General features: G+C 36.4%; 2 protein-coding genes across 2 annotated transcripts; one reads left to right on the top strand and one right to left on the bottom strand.

Moving 5' to 3' along the window:
* Nucleotides 1-892: 892 nt before the first annotated feature.
* LOC128095627 (olfactory receptor 52P1-like) lies at nt 893-1,843 on the top strand. Its single transcript, XM_052714780.1, has one exon. It carries the CDS (start codon nt 893-895, stop codon nt 1,841-1,843), a length of 951 nt encoding a protein of 316 aa, XP_052570740.1.
* Nucleotides 1,844-13,787: 11,944 nt separating this feature from the next.
* On the bottom strand, nt 13,788-14,746 carry LOC128095246 (olfactory receptor 51G2-like). Its single transcript, XM_052714064.1, is given in 2 exon segments — nt 13,788-14,146; nt 14,149-14,746. Coding segments are annotated over 2 exon segments (957 nt in total).
* Between the last annotated feature and the right edge of the window lie 7,541 nt (nt 14,747-22,287).

The following is a 22,287-nucleotide window of genomic DNA, read 5'->3' as shown; positions in this document are numbered from 1 at the left end:
TTGCTGAGATTTGTGAAGCATATGGTACCTTGTTGTTATCTTTATATACCTGGATACAAACAGGATAGCAGAACATCTTTTTTTGAAAATTTAATTAGTTTCATTGTGTGTATATGAGTGTTTAACCTGCATGTATATCCATGGCCTCATGTATGAAGTGTTCACAAAGGCAAGAAATGAGCATTGGATCCTAGAACCTAGTAAGATCCAGTCTACACATGGGAACTATTTAAATTTGACCAAATGAATGACTTTTCAATGCTAATATAAAAAAGCTAAGAAGATATTTAAATATGTATTTTTACACTTAAAATATGAAATATGTATAAATTTGACTTTGATGGATGTTAAATTATCTACTGTCTATGATGGATGTTAAATTATCTACTGTCTATGATGTTCTTTATCTTATTATACCTTATTTGAATGCTCACATATTTAGTTATGATAACAAAGACTAACAGCAGCATTTTAAAGAATGATATATCAAAGTATTTTCTAATTGTAGCATTTGCATGTTTTGTTTATGTCTCCATATTTTATTACAGTTTCTCAAAAATCATTAGCTTAAATACAATTATATTTATTTTATTAACTTCGCTTTCCATAAAAAATGGAAAACTTGCAGTAAGATTTAATTAAATATCAACTGATAAAATCAACAACTAGCATATGTAATTAATTTTAATATTTTCTTTTGCAGATAAAGTTGCTGATGCTCTATAGGATGGGTTAGTTTACCTGAGCCTTTCTAGCGTTGTGGAGATCTAGGTTTGCATTTCTAGATTCCAAACATAAGATCCCCGAAAGAAATGCTTTGCAATCCGATCTCTGCATTTTGGAGATTATCCTAGTTATTATTTACAAAACTTGAAATATTCCCTGTTATAATATGGTAAACAATACAACACATCACTATATTTCATTTTTCTACCTGGTTGGTATTCCTGGCTTGGAAGATTTTCATTGCTTTATCAGCATTCCTGTCTGCTTCCTATTTGTCCTGACCTTGCTGGGGAACAGCATAATCATTGTTACTGTCAAACTAGAACCAAGCCTCCACCAGCCTATGTATTTCTTCCTTTGCATGTTGGCAATGAATGATATATTACTTACCTGTTCCACAGCCCTGAAAATGCTTGGTATTTTCTGGTTTAATGAACACTGGATTGAGTTTGATGTCTGTCTAACTCAAATGTACTTTATACACACACTGTGTATTTTTGAGTCAGCCATCCTGGTAGCCATGGCTTTTGATCGTTTTGTGGCCATTTGCTTTCCACTACGTTATTCAACCATTCTTACCACATCTATGGTTATTAAACTGGGCTTTGTTGGCTTGAGCCGAGCTCTGTTCATGGTTTTGCCTTGTCCTCTTCTCATTAAGAGGCTGCCCTACTACACAAGCTATATTATCCATCATGCCTACTGTGAGCATATGGCTGTGGTGAAATTAGCCAGTGCCAACACTCTCATTAACAGAGCATATGGAATCTCAGTGGCCCTTTCGGTGATACTATTGGATCTATGGCTGATAGCCACATCCTATGTAAAAATTCTCCAAGCAGTTTTCAGACTTTCTTCCCAGAATGCCCGCTCTAAAGCCCTGGGCACCTGTGCTGCCCATTTGTGTACCATTCTTGCTTTCTATACACCTTCACTGTTCAGCTTCCTAACTCATCGCATTGGCAAGAATGTATCTCCAAGTGTCCATATCATTTTGTCCACCCTGTACCTTCTAGTGCCCCCCACAGTCAATCCCTTGGTGTATGGTATCAAGACAAAACAGATTCGGGACCGAGTGCTGAGCCTCTTCTCACACTTGAAAATTACTGAGTACTAAATTATTTAAATAACATTTGTGATGGAAAAGTATGCCTCATGAAATAATGGGGCTTTAATTTTTTGCTATGATGCCATTGTAAAATGCTATTTCTATTTCGTGTTATTTTTCATAGAAGGAGTTTATGGTGTGATGCAATATTTGTGTATTAGTCTTCTATTTTAATTTTATGTAAACCATGTCTAATTTATCTTTTCATTCAATATCTTCACTTTACACAGTTCTGCTTCAGATTTTGTACATATTACCCATCGTAATATAGCTTCCTGTCAATTTCTCTGTCTGTAGATTTAAGTATATTTAATATACTGTCTCTATACCTAGTGAGAAACTTCAAGGAAAAATAAATACAATGATTTCAGTTTATATTTCATATGTAGAAGTTTGAATACTGTCACTGCAGTCCTTACTTCAGAGTAATTCATAGCATCTGTGGCAACCAGCACAATAGCTGTACGAGATCAAGCCAGTGAACGAACAATATATATCCATTATTGTGCTCAAGTATGATCTTTCTAGGTCTAGTGTAGTCTGAAATTTTTAGAGCATTTTATACTACTTCCATTTTTGTGAGAAAATTCAAAATTGATCATGTCTCTTCCTTTCACCAGAGAAGTAAAGTTAGCCTGCAAATTGCTACTTCAACATCTGGTAAGTCAGTAAATATAGACAACATGAACTTACTTGAAATAAGAACATTTGAAGCAGGTATGTTGTGTTGTATAGGAATGTTAAACACAATTCGTCTGAAATATGGAAATTTAAGGAAATAAAAGACGTAAGTATATATGAAGAAAGAATATACTAGAAAAGAATAAAGCTAAAGCATCCATTTTGTTTCAAATGCTTAACATATACCTAGTGTTTCAAAGAAGTATTCAAACTAAAATAATAATGTTACCATATGAATGATAGAAGTGAAAAGTAACAATATTGTAAAGGATGGGGTACAACTTGTGAGAGGCTACTAAAGGTACATATAGTTCCTTGAAGAGAATACTACTAGTTGAATGTGTGATGAGTGTGTTAAAAATTACAAAGCATCACTAGTTTCTTTAAAGAGATGTAAGACATATAATACTAAATTTCTTTATAATTCTCAATTAAATATAAGAAAAGACATAAAAAGAGATAAATAATGAATCAAAATTATTGCCTCATTGTGTAAAGAAAAAAATCTGTTAAGTCTAGATAAAAAGTCTAGAGAGCATATTATATATTGTATAAATAATTTAATTTATTTCTCTGGAAAATTGGGTATTGCTTTTCAATGTACATTTTAAATTATTATTTTTTAAAAAAAACAGTACTTATACCCCATCTAGAAAATTAGAGATTTTGTCTACTAATTATTGAAGTCATTTCTTTGAGCTTCAAATGTTTCCCTCTTTTCACAACTGAAGTTTTCTGAAATTGAGCCATTGACATAATTAAATAACAAAGGAGAGACCATGTTTTCGGCATATATTATGATTAGTTGAATTTAGAGTTAGATGCCATATGATAAATTCACTGAATTATTTTTCATTTTAATTACATTTATCAATGTATTACAAATACATATATATTACATGTGAATATATGTATGCTGTGGGATGTTCTGTATGGCAAATGTGTTGCTTATTAGTCAATAAATAAAACACTGATTGGCCATTGGCTAGGCAGGAAGTATAGGCGGGACAAGGAGGAGAATAGAGCTGGGAAGTGGAAGGCTGAGTCAGAGAGACGCTGCCAGCCGCCACGATGAGAAACAGAATGTGAAGATACCGGTAAGCCACGAGCCATGTGGCAAGGTATAGATTAATAGAAATGGATTAATTTAAGCTGTAAGAACAGTTAGCAAGAAGCCTGCCACGGCCATACAGTTTGTAACCAATATAAGTCTCTGTGTTTACTTGATCAGGTTTGAGCGGCTTGGGACTGGCAGGTGAGAGAGATTTGTCCTGACTGTGGGCCAGGCAGGAAAACTCTAGCAACATATGTATGTAAAAACAGTTAATGAAAATGGGTCCTTGAATATGAAAGAGAGCAAGAATGGATGTATGTAAGGGTTTTGAAGGAGGAAAGCAGAGGGGGGAAATGATGTAATTATATTATGATCTCAAAAAATAAAAATATTTTTGTAATAAATATGTTATTTATTTTGATTATATATATATAATTATGCATATATAAAAATAAGTACTTCATTTTCTTTTTTTTATTTCCTCCCTTCAACCACTCCCATGTAACCTGTACCTTATTTAATCCTATATTCTGGCCTCTTTTTCTTATATGTTGTCATTCACACACACACACACACACACACACACACACACACACACACACACTCATATGTATGTATAGCATTAAATATATAAATGCACCTTGCTCAGTCTAAATAGGGTATGATTTCAGGGTTGATCACTTGATATTGACTCTTGAATTGTGTGGCTGTTTCCTGGGCAAACTATTTTCTCCCATTCTCAGCATTCCAGAGTTTCCTGTAGGTTTTTGTCTAGGCTTGGTGCCCCATGAGATGTATCCCCTTCCATATTCACAGGTCTGTTTGTGTTGTCCTTGTTCAGATCTTGTTCAGGCAGCCACGTTATTGAGACTTCATGGGTATAGTTTCCATGACATTTCTAGGAGATGTGCTCTCACAGTCAAAATTCTGTTCCTCTGGCTCTTAAAATTCATCTCCCTCAATATTTCCTGAGCCTTGGAGCTGCATTATGAATGGATTAACCAGGACTAGGCACCCACAACCACTTATATTCTGCTTTTTGATTGGTTGTGATTTTCTGTAATGGTTTCTATCTGTTGCAGAGAAGATTCTTTGTGACAAAAGCTACACTGAACTATGGGTAGAAGCACAAACATTTAGAATGAGTTTAGGAATTATGCTAGTTTAATAGAGTGTTGGCTATAACTTCTCCTCTAGGACCCAGGACCTTACAAGCCTCAGATAATTGTCTGGATTTCCAGTACCAGACAAGATTTTCTTCTTGCCAAATCCAATTAAAAAGCTGTTGATTGCCACCAAGGAAAGACTGCAACCATGGCATTTTATGACAATTTTAGGGCAGTTGTACCATGCTCATCATTGTTGTAATTCATATGTTCATTTAATATCTTTCGTTTTCTTCCCTTATTGCTCCAATGAAGAATTCAAGCACTATATTAAATAAAAGTAATGAGAGCAGAACATTTGTCAAGTTTATTATTTTATGGAAAATGATTTTTGGTTTCTCCATTTACTCCACTTACTATAAATATTAGCTATTTTAATCCTATATATTCTTTATATATTTTATTAATTCTTTGATCATTTCATCAAATGAAATTTGATTATAATTATCCTGATATCCTTACCTTCTAAATTAATTGAATTCACCCCTACTTACCTACCTACCCCTCATAAATTCATAGCTTGTCAAAGTACAAAGAACTAGTGATTCTGGAGTGCTCAGCCACAAATGGAACATCTTTATCATACCCTTCACCATGTCTCAGGGACTATAACTAAAAATTGAATGGAAAATTAGCAAGAGCCAGAGATCAAGGAGGACTAGACAAAACAATGTCTAGTGTACGATGATAGGACCATTGCATTCATCAATTCATAGAAACTGTAGTTGTCTAAGCAATACCTGTATGAGATCAAGCCACAGTGTCTAGTATTTAATATGCTGATGTTCTAGTTGAATCTAAACTTAAAATTTTTTCTTTTTTTATTTATGTCTGCTTGTGTCTCTCTCTGTTCATTTACCACATGTTTGGGTGCCCATGGAGGCCAGAAGAGGGCCTTGGATACTCTAGAAATGAAGTTACAGGTAATAGTGAGTTTCACAACATGGGATTTAAACTTTGGTCCTTTGCAAGAGTGGCAAAGAGTTTTAACTGTTGACTCATCTCACAGGCCCTTTGCAGAAGCTGTTTTTATTAATTTAATATTTTGAGAATTTCTTATATGAGTGATATAGTTCATTATATCCATCCAGCTCCTCCTGTGTTTTCCCCATTCTGTCTAAAACTTATGACCTCTTCTTTAATTATTATTATGTGTGCACATTTGTACATAACTTTTTTATGAAGATATACTGAATTGTATAAAAACATTTTTTCATCTTTTGAAATCTGTAGAAAAGTGTAAAACCTTATGTTAAAGGAAATAAAAATTCAAAAGAATAATTGCAATGTTTTCTATTTTTAATATTTATTTATTTACTATGCATACAGGGTTCTGCCTGCATATATTCCTGAATGTCAGAAGACTGCACCAGATCTCATTATAGATAGCTATGAGCCATAATGTAGTACTGGGATTTGAACTCAGTACCTATGGAAGAGCTGAGAGTGCTCTTAACCTCTGAGCCATCTCTATTGCCCCATGAGCCATCTCTCCAGCCCAGCCATGTTTCCTTATATACATAGAATCTAGATACATCCCACATGGCTATAACGGTACTGGAAGGTTCTCTGCATGCTATTTGAGGAGAAAGCAGTCAACAGTCTCACCCAGCTGTAAAACCTGTTATCTATACTCACAACTGCCCTTGCAAAATAAGCATACCAGTATAATGAACTCTATGGAGGTAACCAACAAGTTTCCACTATAAAAGACAGAACTCATGCCAGGTACCATTAACTAGAGTCAAAAGTTGTGGTTAACTAGGTCAGGGTGGTGATGATCCTAGGGGAGAACTCAATACTCTATTGCTGCTTAATAAACAAAATATTAAGTTATCCACCACAAAGTTCTTATCTTTATATTCATTGATTAGTGCATCTCTTACCTGCTATTGGAGAAGTTTCTTCTTACAGTAGACAGATGGCAATTAAATAGAGACCTACAACTGATCAATGTACAGAGAAAGAAAGACAGTAGAGGGGACATTGGTATCAAACCCTCCACTCAAGCTCATGGATCATCGTGGAAGAGGGTGTGGTAAGATTGTAAGAACCAGAGGTAATAATCGTCTGTGGGAAAACTGCCTGATGGAATGACAAGGCCACTACACACATGACCTCACAACAGCTGTGACTGCATACACAAGACCTGCACAGAATCAAGCCAGCCAAAATCCCAGCATGGACCTGGGAAGAGGTTTTGACATCTTAAAACAATCTCAGGAGCTACTGCCAGTGATAATTGCTGAAAGAGGGAGAGTCGGTTTTTTCAGGGACTCAATCCAAGAGAAGTTACTCATGCTCCAATTTGATAGTCCTACCCCATGCACTCACACAAGTCTAAGTGGATTCAGGGGGCTTCAAAGATGAGCACATGAAGTTGGGGGCTAAACTCAGTGGGGAATAAACAGGAGGTAGATTTGATCAATGCAAATTATATTTCTATGAAAATTTCAAGTAATAAAAAAGTAAAATAAATGTCTAATAACGTTATTGATTAGGAAACCGAATTGAACCCATAGTCTTCTTTTAGAAAAATAATGAAGGTTGAACTGTGCTGAACCATAAGTCTAACTGAAGTATCTTTGAAAAGAAGTATAATGTCTTATGACACATGATACAGGGATATCTACTTTAGCTAAGTAGGATATTTATTTTTAATAATTATATTAGTGATCTGAGAATTTTGTATATGTTTTTATTTTATTCACCCTTCTCACTAAATTCTTCCCAAATCAACCTTCCTTCTATAACCTCTTAAGTTTGTGTCCTTTATTTTTAACATCCATCAAGACCCGTTTGTGCAGTCCAAACACTGTGTGGCCTCTCACTGGATTCTGATCTTGCCAAGGGATACACTATTAGAGAAAACTGACTCCTCCTCTCTCTTGACAGCTATCACTTACCAACAGCTCCTCAGTTAGGGGTGGGACTAGTGCCCATTTCCAACCTCATACAGAGATCTGGTCTGCCTTGAGCTTTCACAGATCTTGTGTTTGCTGGGACAAGCATTATGATATAAGTTCATATAGGCAGCTGTTTGGCTGGGTTCAAAAGACATTGTTTCATTGTACTCATCCATCACCTGAGTCTTGAGAGGAAAGAGCTACATTATTGATGTTCTATTTTGGGATGAACATTCTCAAGCCTCTTATTTTCTGTACCTTAGCTAGTTGTGAGTCACAGTGTTAGTTATTGACTGCAAATAGAAGCCTCTCTGATGATTATTGAGAGATGCACTAATCTATGGGTATAATGGTAAGTCCTTAGCAATTGGTTCAATATTCTGTCCATGTAGCAGAATAATAGTAATAGGTTCTTCCCTAGGGACTATGACCTGCCTAGACACAGTTTGTTGGCTCAATAAGAATGACAGCTATGGGTTACATCTTGTAGAATACGATTTTTAAATGCAGTCAGAATGTGCTTATTTACCCCCATGATGTTTGTTCACAATTGCATGAGTGTGCATGTCTTATCAGACCTGTCATTACTGTAGATCCAGGTTTCACAGTGGAGTAAGGCTGCTGATACTATACTTCTGTAGTAGAGTGCATAGCACCTTTCAACACTATAAAAGCTAGCCTACCAGTAGGAATGAAATAATATTAAGCCTGCTGTGATGGCTTAGTAGTTGAAGTGCTTGCTGCACTTGTCAAGTATCTGAGTTTGGTTCCCACTACATGTATTGGGTGGCTCACAGTGCCAGTAACTGAAGCTCCAGGTGATTTGACCCTCTTCTCTGGCCTATATGTATAGCCACACTGAAAATGCATACAAATGCATGCATACACATAAATAAAAATAAAGTACCTATATAGAAACACTGATTCTCACAAGTATTTCTCAGGGATTATAACTGAATATTTGTACCCAACCTGGAACAAAGTACTTAATAAATAATTGTTGAGTCCATTGAAACCATTACTCATTAATCTTTTCAAGTTTTATTAGATCAAGTAGGGGCATGCTTTTCTAGACCTTGACTATGTGCTTTTGTAGTAAATTCTTGATTTCAACTTGTAAACACAAAATAACAAATTTAAACATAAATTCCAGATTTTTCAAAGGTACCTCTGATCTCTTATTGCACTCCAATTATAAAATAATAAAATGTAATTCATTAAATGTACATTTGTTTTTATTTATTTCTTAGTGTATGTCAATAAAATTTCTATACTAATTACTAAAATGAACTTTCTTAAACACATTAGTGTAAAACATTTTTGGTATTGCAATAAACCAGTTATATTTTAACCCAATTTTGTATTTATTGGTTGATCTATGACTAAGCTATTCTGTATATACTGGAAGGAAGACATCTGGTAACATTTATGGTGGAATTAAGGCATTTGGGGGAATTAGCAATTGTTATTCATTTAAATCTAGCAATGCTGATCAATATCTCTTCTGCATATTTCCCTGAAGGCAATAACACAACCAGAAGGTACAAATATTTGGAACAAAATAATTGTTTTGTCTTCTCTATTTTATTCATAGATAAACCATAGTAAAGAGTACAGAAATACTTCCCTTAAAAACATATTACTATATTCCAATATGAAAGGAGCCTTGAAATTGTCTTTCAATTGTGAATAATAAAACCTGAAAAACTGAGAAATTGACAATTCTCCTTAGTTTTCTTTTACTTTTTACATTTTTGAGATGACAATATAATTTCAACATTTCTCCCTAAACAGTTACATAAGATAATCAGTTCTACATCCCATCAGTCCATGATGTCAATTTTCTTTCTTATTGTTATTTTATCTATTTATCAAAAAATTAGGAAGATAGGCCTGGTAGTGTTGGCACACATCTTTAATCCCAGCACTCAGGAGGCAGAGCCAGACAGATTTCTGTGAGTTGGAGACCAACCTGGTCTACAGAGTGAGATCCAGGAAAGGCTCCAAAACTACACAGAGAAACCCTGTCTTTAAAAAGAAAAGAAAACAAAACAAAATAACAATAAAAAAAAGAAAAAGAAAAAAATTAGAGAGACAGAATCTCACTAGGATCCAATACCCATTTCTTACCTCTGTGAACACTTCATACATGAGGTGCATGGATATAGTGTAGGTGAAGCACTCATGTACACAAAATAAAACTAATTAAATCTTCAAAAAAAAAAGAAGTTCTGCTATGCTGTTTGTATCAGGGTATATAAAGATAACAACAAGATACCATATGCTTCAAAATCTCAACAACAGGGTTTGAGGTATCTTTAACTTGGAGAAATGATCAGTGTTTCAGTAGATATGTTTAAACAACTTATAAACTTATCCAGTGTATACATACAACAAAACATCAAATTGTCCCACCTTAACAGCAAGAATTGGTAGCTGTATATGTACCAATTTGAATAACTTTAATTTAAGTGTTGAAAACCTGAAGACCTTTTTGCAGTAGCATGTCTGCAGAGAAATATCTAAAGTTCTATGGCATGGCATTTGCTCTACTTGAAGAATCTGGGGAGTGGAATTGTATATGTATAGCTTCAACAATAGAACGACACTCTCCAGACTGCATGTATTTCAAATAACTCTAGATGTCAGTGCATAACTCTCATGAGTCTCACCTCTCCACCTTCCATTTCAATGTTTAATAATAGTGAATAACACACACACACACACACACACACACACACACACACACACACACACACACATACACACACACACTGGGACATCCATGAATGTTCCCATTCCTCTTATGTGATTTCAGTCACAATTATAGCAAATACTGAACTATGAATGCTGTTATCACATCTGGCATCTTCCCACTCAGAAAACACGTTTCTTAAGAATCTTTCTGTGTTATTTGTAAACCATTTGTTTATCTGATTATTTAGGAGGTCCTAAGTCAGGAAGAGACAATTCCATGCATGGCTTCTGAATAAAAGCCCATGGCAAAGTTCACCATGATTGTCACTGCGTTTAAAATAATGGAAAGCATTTTAAACTGACATGTATTATTTGTTAATTGTCACCTTTGTTACCCTTCATGATTCTCTATGAGTTAATTGGAAATCAAATTTCTTCTTTGTAACTCTAAGTCAACCAATCTTTTGTGTTTTATATTATTTCAGTTATCATCAAAACAGTGGGTTTTATTAAGGCAGTTTTATATATATATATATATATATATATATATATATATATATATATATATATATATATATATATAATCACATTATGGATACCACCCCAAACACACATACCTTCTGTCAGCCTTCCTCCCCTTTCCTGCTCCCATTGTCTTATAATATTGAATTTGTTGCATTGTACTCTTGGACTACTTCATTTTTTGACAATAAGATGCATACAGTCATTTTAGTTTTTATGTATATGCTAGCAAGTAATAAGACTATGATGTCTTGTTTTGTTTTTGTTTTTGTTTTTCTGAGCCTTACCATTACATATCATGTGTCACAAAACAAGTGTAGAATGAACTGGTCATCCTTCCCACCATCATTACACTACCAATAAAATGTGTTACTGTAAGAATTGTCCTTAATTATATCACCAGCCTGCGACGGCGTCCCAGCCTAAAAAGCGAGCAGGCCCTCTGTGCGTCCCTTTTCCCCCTTCTCTTTCTGCTTTCTTCCCTTCTGTCTGTTCTCTCTCTCTCTCTCTCTCTCTCTCTCTCTCTCTCTCTCTCTCTCTCTCTCTCTCTCTCTTCTCCTATCTCCCAATAAAGCTGTAAAAAGGTAACCATAGCTTGTGATTCTTCTGATCAGCATGCTCCTCCTCCTCCTCCTCTCTCTCTCTCTCTCTCTCTCTCTCTCTCTCTCTCTCTCTCTCTCTCTTCTCCTATCTCCCAATAAAGCTGTAAAAAGGTAACCATAGCTTGTGATTCTTCTGATCACATGCTCCTCCACTGGCATGGCTGCCGCAAGTGGCAGCCAGCCACGAGCAGTGCTAATTTAACCAACAGTTACCAATTCCCATTTATGTAAATCAGAAAAAAATTCTGATATGACTTAAAGATTGTTTTCATGGAAGTTGAGATTAGAATAGTGGTTATCAGAAGTTTCAGAAAGTATAAAGGCAGGAAGGAGTGAAGAAATTTCTCCATGGGATCAGTGTTACAGTTGGACAAGGGCTGTAGCTCAAATGTCTCAGGAGGATAAATCTAGTCAACAATAGTGAGTTTTGATTTGAAAAATACTAAAAGAGAGTATTTGGAATGCTTTCTCCAGGAGAAATATAACTGTTTAAGAAAGGAGTATGCTAAATATCTTCTTTTACCATTCGTCATTCCATACATACATTTAAACATCATAGTTTATCCCATAATTATTGTTATTAAATCAAAATGATGAAAATGTAACTGAGCAATATGCATATTTCAACTAAATGTATTGTTGCAATTACATAGTACTATTATGCCTTTAACATATAGGAAAATTACTTGATATAATAAACAAACATGTTCTGTTTAAATAACAATATATTTCTAAAATAGGCACAAATACATTATTAGGCTATTTTATCATTATCACCTGCAACTATAAAACATACATTTTTTGTAGCATATCCACTGATATTTCAGATCATGAACAAATACCAAAAGGACATTCAGTCCTCATTCTTCTGATTCTTTTATTTGTTCTATAACTCACTTTTTCATGACAGTGTTTTCCTCTGTTGTCAGTTTACTGCTTAAGCTCTATGTTGCAAGCCCTTTATGTTCTCTTCATAATTGGATATAAAGAGAAATTCAGAAAGTGAAGTATGTACAATGAAATAGGCACCACATCATATGTGAACCCCTGTACCAGCTCTCGTGTATTTGACTCTCGGGCTATCTACCGCACAATTGGTTATGCTCAAGGCTACTGAGATTCTTTAAGATTACATCTAAGGAGACTTGACTGAAACTGTTTCTACTCTTACACCCTTTAAAAAACTGTTTTGGTTGAGAGGGTGCCTGGACTGGTCTACTCTGGTGACTGGATTAGTGAATACCCTAACTGTCATTATAGAGCCTTCATTCAGTGACTGATGGAAGCAGATGCAAAGATCCATGGCCAGGTGCTAGGCTGAACTCCAGGAATCCAATTGATGAGAGAGAGGAGGGATTCTGTGGGCAGGGGATATAGAGATCATGATGGGAAAATGTGCAGAGATGACCAGCCACGCTAGTGGAAACCCATGAACCGTGAACTAAGAGCTGTGTAGCCCTCATAGGACTAGACTAGGCCCTCTAGATATGGGAGACAGTTGTTTAGCTTGAACTGTTTGGGGGGGGGGCCCAGGCAGAGGGATCAGGATCTGTCTCTGGTGCATGGGCTGGCTTTTTGGAGTCCAGTGCCTAGGGTATGACATCTTGCACAGCCTTAGTGCAGGGAGGAGGGTCTTGGATCTGCCTCAGCTGAGTGTGCCAGGCTCTGCTGACTCCCCATGGGAGATCTTGACTTGGGAAATGTGAGGATAAGGGGTGGGTTGGGGGGGGAAGGCTGGGGGTGGGAAGAGGAAGGGATCTGTGGTTGGTATGTAAAGTGAATAGAAAATTTCTTAATAATAAAAAAAAGAAAAAAACTGTTTTGCTAACTGTGACACAAGAAACAGTTTAACTGAGTAGTTATAGCACCTTTGAAATTTCTATTGAACAAGAGAAAAAATAGTAAAACTATATAAGTGTTCATAGCTTTACTTGCGTTCACCTAGCATTGAATCTTGAATGGTTGTACATTGAACAAATAATCTCAGACACATTACCTGTTCATCCATTCAATCTTTCATTAAGCAAGTACTAACCAATTTTCTAATACATTAAAATGATGCATTTATGGCTAGGGATGTACACTGAAGAGACAAATGACTGTGCCTGTAAAGATTACATCCGATTATCTATTTTCAAAATGCTTCTGTACCAATGAATTACAAACCTGAGCAGTATCCTATTTGCCACTTACTTCTTTAAACTCCAGTAAAAATCAGTTGTATTCATTCACATGTTCAGTTACAACATTGTCTAGCTTATCAGTCATAATTAATATTCAGAATAGAAACTGTAGCTCCATATTTTTACCACCACAGGAGAAGACTTAGTGACCCTGGGTATCTCCAATGCTTGCTCCACCAGACCGGAAGATGCGCAGAATCCTCAGCCGGATCTGCTTAGTCTTTATAGTGTATACAACCGGGTTGAGCACTGGAGGAGTGAGAAAGTGAAGATAAGAGAGCAACACACGGCTGCATGGGGAAGCCCACTTGCCAAATCGGTGGATCATGGACAGGCCAATCATAGGTGTGTAGAACAGCAGTACAGAACAGATGTGGGAGACACAGGTGTTGAGGGCCTTGAGGCGCTCAGTCTTGGAGGCAATTGAAAGCACCGTGTGGAGGATTAGCCCGTAGGAGAGAACAATGAGCACAGAGTCCGCACCCAGGGTGGACAGAACACAAAGAGGCCATAGGCACTGTTGATGTGGGTGTCTGTACAGGCCAGTTTCATAACATCTGGATGCAGGCAGTAAGAGTGGGAAAGCTGGCGCTTCTGGCAGTAAGGCAGCTTCTTCAGCATGATGGGGGCAGGGATGTGGAGACCAACGCTGCGAACCACAATGGCCAGGCCCAAGCTGGCAATTCGAGGGTTAGTGAGGATGGTGCCATAGCGTAGGGGACTACTGATGGCCACAAAACGATCAAAGGCCATGGTCAGCAGCACAGAGGATTCCATGATGGAGAAAGTATGGATGAAGAAAAGCTGGGCAAGGCACATGTCTAATGCCACTTCCCTGACACCCATTATGTAGATTGTGAGCATGGTGGGCAGTGTGGAGGCAGACAGACCCAGGTCTGTCACTGCGAGCATGGATAGAAAGTAGTACATAGGCTGGTGCAGGGAGGACTCTGACTTTACAACCCACAGGATCAGGCCATTCCCTGCCAGAGAGGCAATGTACATGATGCAGAGAGGAATGGAGAGCCAGACATACACAGCCTCAAGGCCTGGGAGGCCAGTCAGAAAGAAGGAGGTGCTGGAATGGTTGGAGTGGGCCATGACACCTGTAAGGGAAAACTCTAAAATCAAATGTAATCACAGGACCCAAGCCCAGAGAGTTTCTGTTAGAATGTCTGAGAGCTGGAATCTAATAAAGACTCTTCAAAATGTTGCTCTCACAACCACAACTTTCTATTTTATCTCAACGTTTCTTTTATTTCATAATTAAGGAGCCCTTTAATAAGATGAATTTGTTTAATTGTTAGAAGGAAGTTTTTGTACATAGTAAGACTGCATAATGCAAAGATATTTAATGCTTAAATTGAAATTTGGCATACATCCTTAAAAAGGAACTAAAGCATGTTGGTTCCAAGTCTGTCCTGCCTGCAAGATGTGCTTGGGTAATGGTGTCTCAAAACTTGTCGGAGTGACCAACCAATGTTTGACATACCTTGAAAGCCAGCCACAAGAAGAAGCCCATGGCCTACACTGCCTGATGGCCAGGAAACTGAGACTGGATAGCCCAGAGATTTATGCTAGAACCAAACATGATGGGAAAGAGAGAGAGAGAGAGAGAGAGAGAGAGAGAGAGAGAGAGAGAGAGAGAGAGAGAGAGAGAGAGAGAGAGAGAGGAGAGGAGAGGAGACAAGAAAGAGGAGAGGAGAGGAAGAGAGGAAATCAGAGAGAAAGGCAGAAAAAAACCATTTAAATGGTTCCTAATGATATCTGCTATATTCCTTGATTTGTGCTTTGTCTAGTAGTCATCGGAAAGGTTTCCTTCTGGCAATAGATGGGAGTAGGTGCAGGGACCTACAGACATTATGTGGAGAGAAAGTCTACGTTGGAGGTCTCCACTGGGTCCTCACCTCGGAGATCAGGTACCCAGAAGAGGGGAAGGGAGGATTGTAGGAGTCAGAAGGGATGAGGGACACCAGGAGAACATGGCCTACCATATCAGCTAGCAGGGATTACAAAGACTGAAGTAGGAAGCAGGGGACCTGCACGAGTCTGCACCAGGTCCTCTGCATGTGTGTTACGGCTGTTAGCTTGGTGTTTTTGTGAGACTCCTAACAAGTGGGAGTGAGTGTATCTCTGACTCTTGCTGCTCTTGGGACTCTTCCTCCTACTGCGTTGCTTTGTCCGGCCTCTATAAGAGGGCTTTCGCCTTGTCTTATTGTATCTTGTATTGTCCTGTTTGGCTGTTGTCTCTTAGAGACCTCCTTTTTTTCTGAAGAGGAAAGAGAGGGGTAGTGAATCTAAGGGAGAGGAAAGGTGTGGGGAAGCTCAGAGGACTGAAGGGAAAGGGTAACTGTGGTCAGGATATATTGGATGAGAGAAGAATCTATTTTCAATTTATAAAAAGGAAAGAAAAAAGAATTCAAGTCTATAATTTCTTCTTTTGGTTTGCAAAAGGAGGATCCAAGACTTGAAATAATTTTCAGTGACCTCCTGTTTTGTATTATGAATATTGTGTTCAGTAGTCGAAGACAAACACCAGATTCTAATAAATACTGAAAACAGTCAAAAAAACCTATTATTTCTAAAGATTTATTTTTATTGTTTAATTATGTGTGTGTGCATGTGGTTTTGTTCACACCAGGCTTAAATTCTCATGAATTCATTTTCGTTGTTGCTCTTTATCTTTCGTTTCTTAAATTGTTTCCCCTCTATGACTTGTCTTCTTGCCCCTCAATTGGATGCGTGTGATTTTATGCAATGGTGAAACTATGTCACATACTATTTTAGATGCAGGGATTAGTGCTGTGACATGTTCCAACAATAAAGGGAAAGAGAAGCCTCACAGTCAACATTAGTTCCAATATGTGGAGGAAATAAAACATAGGGAAAGAGAAGGAGGTGTCATACTAGACTGAGAATTTGAGGAATAGGAAGACGCATTCATGGTGAGAGGATTCAGCTCAATTAAGTCAATTTGGTTCCTTAAGAACACTTCATGTCACCCAGCAGAATAAGTGCTAGGTGCCTACTGTACTAAACATGTATCTGTTTGCTCTAGAAAAGGTGATGCAGGAGTGGTAGCTTTAGTATCAATGACAACCTGTAAATCATGCAGCATTTTAGATCTCTCTCAATCCCCAGTTTCCTGGGTGAAGCTTTGCCCTTGGTTTTCAACAATGCCTTAAGATGACTGTGTTACATTCCAAAGTCTGAAGTGCTACCACCATTAGGTGTAGGGTTGCAGTGTAGACAGCTGATGGCAATTGTCAAAGTCCCACTGAAACAGATCTGGGAGAGAAATCAGGGCTCTCCCTTACACAGAAAGTATGATCCTTACAACAAAATGCTGAGGTGGTTCCAGAAAGCACATATCCATATAAACTTGGATGTCTTTAGTGTTTGTAATTAAGCATCAGAATTGTGATTATAATAAATAAGTATGCCAAGAGTTTCCTAAGCGTTTACTGGGCAAACTTTTCACTAAGATAATCTGTATGGCTATTAATCCCCTGGGATGTTGAAAGTTGATAAAAATGTAAAATAAGACATAGAAATATTTGATGAACTAGGCACCCAAATGTTTCTATGCTGGAATAATTCTTATATTCAGCCTGCAGTGTTTCTTTAAATTAGACAAAAATATTCTTTAATAAGCTGAAAGAGTCTCTTTTTATCACAGTTACAGAGGCATAAGTATAACAAATGTCCTTGTAATATTTATCAGAATTTAGTTTTACTATCTTTTAGAAAGAAATGACATGTGAAAATAGACAGGCACCAGATTATTTTTGTATTTCTGTGTATATTAAGCTCAGATACTGCCTAGAAAAGAATTTGTGATTGTATATATTCATTTTTCTTGTGTTGTAATTATTTATACATACTTTGTGGAGGGGAAGGATTTAATTAAAAGCAGAGGAATATTGTTGAAAATTTGAGCCATCTGTTTCTGGTGGCGGCTTCAACACAAAGACAAGAGGAGAAAAAGAAGTTGAATAAAAATTGCATTAAAACATGAGATATTTCCCTAAAAATGTCAAGAAGGTACTATGGGATTCCTCCCTTGGAGAAATTCTGCATCTGGCTGGCTAGCAGAGTTTTAGTTAGCTGGGGTAGGATGGGAATAACAAAAGTAGAAAGCCATGCTGGAATTTCCAACATTGGCATCCTTACAAGGAGAATAATAAATCTTCTCCCTTCCATACTAGAATAAGAAAATTATACAAATAAAATTTTCATGTCCAAAAATATTTTCATACATATTACATATTAATATATGTTTACATATTTTGTACCATATAGATTATACCTTTATGCAAAGGGAAATTGGTAGATTGTATTACTTCTCATTAGAATGAATGTGTGTGTGTATAGAATAAAAAAGTAGAATGTATATTCTGTAGCATCCTAGAGTGTTAGAAAGCAGATAATGATTGTTAACATTTGTCTTAGTTTCTCCTATGTTCTCACCTTAAAAGATACAAGGTGCCTTTCAAAGATGGTTATTCAAGGATATAGAAAGAGCGGCAGTCAACAGGGATCATCATGGATTTATTCATTCAGTTCATATTTCTTTTACTTTACATCTTAAAAGAAGAAAAAGAAATTAAACTATTTCCCAAATCAGCAACTCTACATGATGATTCTATACCTAAAAATCTTCCCAATTTTAGTTTAGATAGTTTAGTACACATATTGAGATTTCTAGATGTTAATAACACCCATGCACATTATGATTCATTTAAGGTGAGGAATTCTTGCTGGTGAGGTATCAGTCTGTCTAACAATTTGGCATTTAATTGACCTTCTTTGCTACAAAAGGACATTTGAAAAATTCAGTAATAATCCTGCCCATCAGCTCCATGATGTCTTAAGCAAAAAAGTCCCTTTCTTTATTCTTAGTAGTTAATGGTTTTACTTCATGTTCTTAATTCAAATTTGACCCTTTTGTTTTTCATAACCCACATTATTTACTCACCCACAAGGAAACAAGGACAGAGAACATGTCTCCTCCTCCTCAGGAGTCCAGTGGCAGGGAGTGTTCAGTGAAGAATAATTTTACAGCAAATTAGCCAATGCCCAGGTTGTACGCTGATGAACACAACAGGGACCATGGGCCTGGTGGCAGCCAATGACTTTAATCATGTCATTAAAAACAAGTTTTGCATGTTCTAAACAGACACTGTTATGATTGTTAGCCATGTAGTTCTTCAACAATCTGAGTTTTTATTGTTGCTCGAGACCCCTTAAAGAATAACTAAAATATACCTTGTCAAGACATGAATTAAAATTTATCTCTATTTGCTTGCATTTTTTCCAGTGACACAATTTTTGAGCCTTTTTTATGTCTATGAAATAAAATAATACAGTATTTATGTGGTGCATATTTGGTGAAACTGTGTTTGAAATTCAATAGATAAACCTTTTGCATATTTGCATATTTTATTTTAGCCTCTGAGTCATTCCAGTGACTTCACTGGAATAGTAAAAAGACACTAAGACAATTGCATTGAGAATTAAATAGTATATTCTTTTAAAAACTCAGAACACTTGCCAATACTAAATCAATAGCTATGATTCTATTATTTACTACAGTATTGGAATACAAAATATAACTGTGTATGGGAATCGCTTTCTATTTTTTTAAATGATTCATTAGACAGTTAATCAATTATTATCATTAAATCTAAACAACAAAGGAATTTTCTATCATTGCACATTATATAAATAATAAAAGTTCCAGAAAATGAAGCATTGTCTAAATTGTGGATATAGCTCTAAAATTGAACAGAAAGTAGAAAATTACCCAGAGTACTAAACACAAAGGAAGATGACTAATGCTGTTCCCCCCAATACAATTTTGCTAAATAACATATTTTACAATATAAGAAAAAAGCCCAGAAATCTCAGTCTTAGTCATCGGCTTACTAATTGGCCACTCGATGATGTACATCAAAACAGAAATTCATGGCGTCACTGGTGCAACACTATGAAGACTTTTCATGGGGTAACCAATGACTCTTTTGGTTGGATTTGAGGATTATTCCACAGGAAGGACCTGCAAGCATGGTCACCACCCATGAATTGGGAGAGACTAGGCCCTGGGGAGGCAAGTACTGCTATTGTTTTTCTAAATAATCATGCTGTTACACTTCCTTTTAAATATGTGTATGCATAGGTTCCTGCTGCTCTCCACTGTTGAGCTCATAAACTCAGAAACAGATGTGTTTACCTGCACAACAGCTGCATAAGTCCAAGCCAGTTTAAAATAACAATATGGTAAGGGATAACGAATGGTTCAGTGGTTAAGAGCATTTGCTCATGTAGAGGACTTGCCTTCAGTTCCCAGCACCCAGATGGCAGCTCACAAGTCTTCACAACTCAAGTATGCTGTCATGGTCTCTGTGAGTTCATATGTGTATAAACCTTGCTGTGTCTGGAAGACACCTTGTCCTCAATCGGTCATCGCCTATTAACTCTTAAGTCTTTCTGTATCCACTTCCACGTAGATTTCTAAGCTTTGAGGGGAGAGGTTTGATAATGACATCCCATTTAGGGCTGAATGTGCCAATGTTTCTCACACTTTGCACTTTGTCCAGTTGTGGGTCTCTGTACTAATTATCATCTACTGCAAGAAGAAACTTCTCTGCAGAGGGTTTGTGATGTGCACAGAAGACTTGCACAAGTTCAGAACAGTCAAAAAATTCCAGGACTGAAAAGGGGAAATGTAAACAAAATCCCAACCCCAACCAAGAAGCTATTTGCAATTGATCCCTCATTGGGAAAGGAAAATGGAGTGACACTAGGTATATCAACCACACTCCAAGAGAAGGCTCTATGCCAAGAACAGTTGGCCAAAACAAAGCAAAATCCATTTTTTGTGTGTGTGCTTTTTAGTTTGGTTTGGTTTGTATCATTTGCACCCCACTGGAGTGTGTGTGTGTGTGTGTGTGTGTGTGTGTGTGTGTGTGAGAGAGAGAGAGAGAGAGAGACAGAGACAGAGACAGAGTTGGATAGGTAGGGAGATGGAGAGGAGCTGAGAGGAGTTGGAGAGAGAAAATATGACAAAAATATATTGTATTAAAACTTTAATAATAAAAATATTAAAATTAAACTAATTTTAAAAGACATGAAGTTAGAGGGTTCTGTGGGGAAATGGAGCAAAGGAGGATGGGTTTGGACATGTTCAGCATATGTTGTATATGTGTGTGAACTTTTAAAAATAATTGAAAATATGATATTTTTAAAAGCAGCAATGTACTAGAACAAAGGAATAGAGTCCTCATTTCAGAGCATCTGAAATGGAGCAACTACTGGGTAGGAAGAAATTGCAGAAGGGGGAGTCCAAAGAAATTGCTTAGGTGTCCATTTGAGATCTATATCAAGTATAACCTGAAAATTCATAGCAAAGATGCAATAATGCTCAGCAGAGAGTGTCACTAGGAGAAAAGATTCTGGAACAAATTCAGTAGACACTGAATCTCTTGCAACAATGAAAAACATTAGGATTTAAGCCTTTGTTAAATTAAAGTGCAGATATCTCTTTGAATGTCTCAGATTATCGGGATGGTAGTGCTATGTACAGTAAGGTCTAATGGTAAAAATGTAAAACTAACAACAAAAGCATACATTACATATATTATTTCATCATCATAAGTCAATCTAAGCAACTTTGCAACATTATATTTGGAATCACAAGCTAAAGCATGAAAAGAATTGTACTTTTTACCTGAGTTGATAAATTTATACCTGATAAAAAATACAGATTAGCAATTTTAAAGCTGTGAGTGATGACCTGATGAAAAAATAAGCTGTAAAAAATAGGACCCAGACTTTTCCATGCTGCAGAAAAAAAATGCAAATAAGAAGAAATAAAGTTGCATGAAAAAAACAAGAATTTTGCAACTTATAAATCTAACAAACATTTTTCATCATTAAGGAAGTATTGTAAGGTTAAACAAAATAATACACAATGTCTATAAATCAATCCTAAGGTAAGTTTAATGATATAATACTAAATATTCACAGTGAAGAATTTACTTATATCATTAATTTATGCATTCATAAGGTGAAATACAATATTTTTAAGGCAATAATACACAAACCACATGAATGAATCTCAGTATAGTCCTACTTAGTGAAAGAACCCAGATCAAAACAAAACAAATCTATTTTATTGACACATACATTTTAAAGTGTGGAAAAACACAAACTAGTGTATTTGAGTTGTTTGTGGGAAAGCTGTCAGAGGACTATAAGTGACCATCCAGAGACTTGTGAAGGTAGCAGATATATGGTTTATCTTGATTGTGATAATGGTTTCAAAAGTTTTATACATTTTAAAAAAAAGGTACATAGCAAATATGAAGCATTTAGTTCATACCAATATTAGCCCAATAAAGTTATTAAAGTTTACATAAAATTTAGTAAAGTAGATATGCATAAGGTATGAGAATGTGAAGGAATTTTTCTTGGACAATAGATACTTGTGGCAGGAAGGTAATCAGAGGCATTCCCCAGTCCACTGATACTGGATCTGTACATGTCAGGGAGGTAAAGAGAGATAAGGCTATCAGAAGAAGAAGAATGTTAGGTGGTGCAAACAGACTTTGAAGAAAAGCTTTTGTAGAAGCATGTTGCCA

The sequence above is a fragment of the Peromyscus californicus genome, unplaced genomic scaffold (assembly GCF_007827085.1).
Source record: "Peromyscus californicus insignis strain IS unplaced genomic scaffold, ASM782708v3 Scaffold_4__1_contigs__length_199733344, whole genome shotgun sequence".
Taxonomy (NCBI): domain Eukaryota; kingdom Metazoa; phylum Chordata; class Mammalia; order Rodentia; family Cricetidae; genus Peromyscus; species Peromyscus californicus.
The sequence above is the reverse complement of the archived record's forward strand: the minus strand, read 5'-3'. Positions and strand labels throughout refer to the sequence as shown.